The sequence below is a fragment of the Bison bison genome, unplaced genomic scaffold (genome assembly GCF_000754665.1).
Source record: "Bison bison bison isolate TAMUID 2011002044 unplaced genomic scaffold, Bison_UMD1.0 scf7180017864056, whole genome shotgun sequence".
Lineage (NCBI taxonomy): Eukaryota > Metazoa > Chordata > Mammalia > Artiodactyla > Bovidae > Bison > Bison bison.
Genome location: NW_011494628.1, coordinates 2,449,184 through 2,453,213, shown reverse-complemented (window position 1 = coordinate 2,453,213; position 4,030 = coordinate 2,449,184). Strand labels below are relative to the sequence as shown.

The window sequence follows — 4,030 nt, the reverse complement described above, 5'->3', positions numbered from 1 at the left end:
CTCCTCATCTCTGCACTGAGAGAAGGGTGAATGCCCCGCTTTCCTTCGGTACCTGAATCTCATCTCCGTGCTCGCCAATCACCTCCACCAGCCTGGAGAGGAGGTCCGACAAGGCGTGTGCTGACAGAGGTTGTTTGAGGGCCCGGAATATCTGGAATGAGCGGCCGGCATAGTGCCGGGAAGAGCTGGCGAGGGCCGTCTGCAGCGCCACTTCACTCAGGTGCTGCTCCAGGTGGAAACCTAGGGCACAGGGGCGGGAGCAGGTCAGCACTCAGCTGCTCACCGAGGCCACCAGCCATCTGCGCGCTTACGACAGGCTGGCTGCACAGCGCCCCCTCCTGGTGGTACTCAGTTAAAATGAACCCTGTGATTGGGATTGACAGACATACACACTGCTATGTATAAAACAGACAGCTAATGCTTGTGTGTTAAGTTGCTTCAGTCCTGTCCAACGCTTTTGTGACACCATGGACTGCATCCAGCCAGGCTCCTCTGTCCATGGGATTTTCCAGGCAAGAATACTGGAGTGGGTTGCCATTTCCTCCTCCAGGGAATCTTTCCGACTGTATCCAACTGGCATCTCTTAGGTCTCCTGCATTGGCAGGCGGGTTCTTTACCACTAGCACCATCCGGGAATTCCTATAACAAATGAGAAACGGCTGTATAGCGCAGGGAACTCTACTCAGTGGTCAGGGGTGACCTGAATGGGAAGGAAATCCAAAAAAGAGGGGATATGTGTATATAGAAGGCTGGTTCACTTCGCTATACAGTAGAAATGTTCACCTTAACACAACATTGTAGAGCAACTATACTTCAATAAAACAAAAAATTAAAACCAAATCTGAATCAATCTTAAAGGGACACAGTGGAATAGAAAGAGTTTGGAGCAAGCTTTGTGGAGTAGAAAGCTTCAGAGCAATATGGTCCTGATTTTAAAGGAGAGATTTGGGACGCTGGGAAAGAAATTTATTCTCTGTGACCCTGTTTCCTTGTCTTTACCTTGTGAATCAGAGCATCCACCTCAAAGAGTGGTTGTGAAAATCAACTTAAAAAGGGCTTAGAGTGGTGTCTGACACATCACTGGTGCTTACAAATGTATTATTAGTTATTGTGCTGCTACTGTTTGGCATCATTCTTCTGCACTTTTCACATAGAATATGTTTGCTCCTTTGTCATACGAGAACCGTTAGACACAAGTCTTGTGAATGAAGAGGAAAGTGATGAGTGGATCTGACCAGCCAGGCGGCACTAGTGGTAAAGAACCCTCCTCCCAATGCAGGAGACGTAAGAGACATGGGTTTGATCCCTGGGCTGGGAAGATGCCCTGGAGGAGGGCATGGCAACCCACTCCAGTATTCTTGCCTGGAGAACCCCATGGACAGAGGAGCCTGGGGGGCTATAGTCCATAGGGTCACAGAGAGTCAGACATAACTGAAGCGACTTAGCACGTACACACGCATGTACACAAGCACAACCAAAGCCTGGGCCAAACTCCCTGTTCTTCAGAATCGTCCATAAACAAGCAGACATGGAGGTGCAGGCACTGCAAAGAAGGCAGGGATTGGTTGAACTTTCACCTCCTGAGTGTTTGTTCTTCCAACAGCATGAAGGTAATCTCAGCCCTCAGAAAACCATCTGATCATAATAAAATGAAAACGTAAGGGAAAACCCATGGCTGGAGAAGGCAATGGCACCCAACTCCAGTACTCTTGCCTGGAAAATCGCATGGACGGAGGAGCCTGGTAGGCTTCAGTCCATGGGGCCACTAAGAGTCCGACACGACTGAGCTACTTCACTTTCACTTTTTACTTTCATGCACTGGAGAAGGAAATGGCAACCCACTCCAGTGTTCTTGCCTGGAGGATCCCAGGGATGGGGCAGCCTGGTGGGCTGCCGTCTATGCGGTCACACAGAGTCGGACACGACTGAGGTGACTTAGCAGCAGCAGCAACAGAAAACCATCTGATTATAGTAAAATGAAAACGTAAGGGAATATCTATGGCTGAATTCTGGGCCATTAAATCCTCCACTTGTTGCACCTCTTTATGTGCAGAAAAACCAGGCTATGCGAGTCAGTGGACCTGATAAAAACAGTGATTTGTGCTGCCTCCGTGATGGAGAGGCTCTGGGGGCACATTGGATGGTTCCATGAACATGGACCAGGAGGGAAAATTCAGTGTTGCTGTTCCTGGTGCTACTGCCTGGCTGGCTGAGCCCTGGGACATGCAGTACACCAAATAAGACAATGCTCCTGCGGCGTCAACCAAGTGTCCTGGAAAACAGACTTCGGCACGTTCAGGGTAGGAAACACAAGATTTAACCCTTACAGGTAGTTCACAACCTATGAATGGATATTTCAAAATCGTTTTTTACATCTTTGTTTTGCTTTTCAAAACATATTTTTCTATTTAAGCCATTTTATATGTGGAGGTTAGGTCCCATGGTGATGAATAAAAACTTCTTTAAGTCACACTGTTGGAGGGACTCCCCTGGTGGTCCAGTGGTTAAGACTCTGCACTTACACTGCCTGGGAGTGTGAGTTCAATCCCTGGTCAGGGACCTACGATCTCACATGCCACAGTGTGGCCAAAAAAATCTTAAAAAAAAAAAAGAAAAAATAAATCATACTGTTGGAAGTATTCTAGTAGGATTGCTGACCCCCAACCCCCTAAGATGATGTCCTTTGGGAAAAGCTATTTAATGAGTGGCAGAGAAAAGAAAGGGGCTTCCTAGGTGGCTCAGTGGTAAAGAACCCAACTGCCAATGCAGGAGATTTGGGTTCGATCCCTGGGAAGAGAAGATTCCCCTGGAGGAGGAAATGGCAACCCACTCCAGTATTCTTGCCTGGAGAATCCCATGGACAGAGGAGCCTGATGAGCTATAGTCCATGGGGCCACAAAGAGTTGGACACAACTGAGCGACTAAACAACAACAACGGAGAAAAGAAAAAGGTTTCCTTTTCTCCCTGTTACACAATGAAGCCACATTTCCCAGTCCTCCTCACAGTCGGATGTGACCTTGGGCTTGAGTTCTGGCCAGTGGGACAGGGGAGATGCGCTGGATGCCACACTCAAGGCTAGCAGGCAAACTCCCCTGGGGTGACCCTCCACGCACTCTGTTCCTCCACCTGCCCCTGGACACAGAGGGTTGAGTAGAGACCCCTGAGCCTAGCGGGGGGCAGAGACACAGAATGGGGGGGTTCCCTGAAGCACCAGGTGGAAAGCTGCTCCCAAACGTCCACACTGAACTGTGAGACAGCCTCCTGTGCTAGGTCTCTGAGCTTTGGGGCTTATTTACTACAGCAGCTATGTTACCCTGACTAATACAAGTGCTTCCAGGAACACACCTTATTGTGCCATACTGGAAGTAGGCAGAAAGCAGCCACGCTCAAGGAAACTGTAGTGAGTAAAAATATCTTGAGAAAGATGTGAAAAGACACAGAATATTCTAAGTGAAAGTGAAGTCGCTCAGTTGTGTCCAACTCTTTGCAACTCCATGGACTGCAGCCCACCAGGCTCCTCTGTCCATGGAATTTTCCAGGCAAGAGTACTGGAGTGGGTTGCCATTTCCTTCTCCAGGGGATCTTCCCGACCCCAGGAATTGAACCTGGATCTCCCGCATTGTGGGCAGATGCTTTGCTGTCTGAGCCACCAGGGAAGTCCAGAATGTTCTAAGCAGCCTGAAACATGCTCTGAGAATACGCTATATATGGCATTCATACTTTTTCTCATTTTTAGTATCTTTATACCATCAAGTGGAGAAGGAAATGGCAACCCACTCCAGGATTCTTGCCTAGAGAATCCTGTGGACGGAGGAGCCTGGTGGGCTGCGGTCTATAGGATCGCAGAGTCAGACACGACTGAAGCGACTTAGCAGCAGCAGCAGCAGACCATCAAGAGTTTTACACAAATGAAGAGTTCACATGCATCACAAAATTTCTCCTTCAAGGCTATTGAAATGACTTTTAAGTGGGGGAAATACCAGTAAAAGCAGTCTTAATACTTCAAAGACATTCCAAAGGGGAAACTCA

At 48.4% G+C, this 4,030-nt stretch overlaps 1 protein-coding gene across 5 annotated transcripts in view; it reads right to left on the bottom strand.

Annotated features, from left to right (window-relative positions):
• The window catches only part of FRY (furry homolog (Drosophila)), a 307,846-nt gene that overhangs the window by 48,284 nt on the left and 255,532 nt on the right, over positions 1–4,030 (bottom strand). For all 5 annotated transcript variants that reach the window (XM_010835917.1, XM_010835913.1, XM_010835916.1 and 2 more), the window contains one exon: positions 53–240. In XM_010835917.1, coding sequence (XP_010834219.1) covers positions 53–240 — 188 coding nt within the window. The remainder of the gene's footprint in view (positions 1–52; positions 241–4,030) is intronic.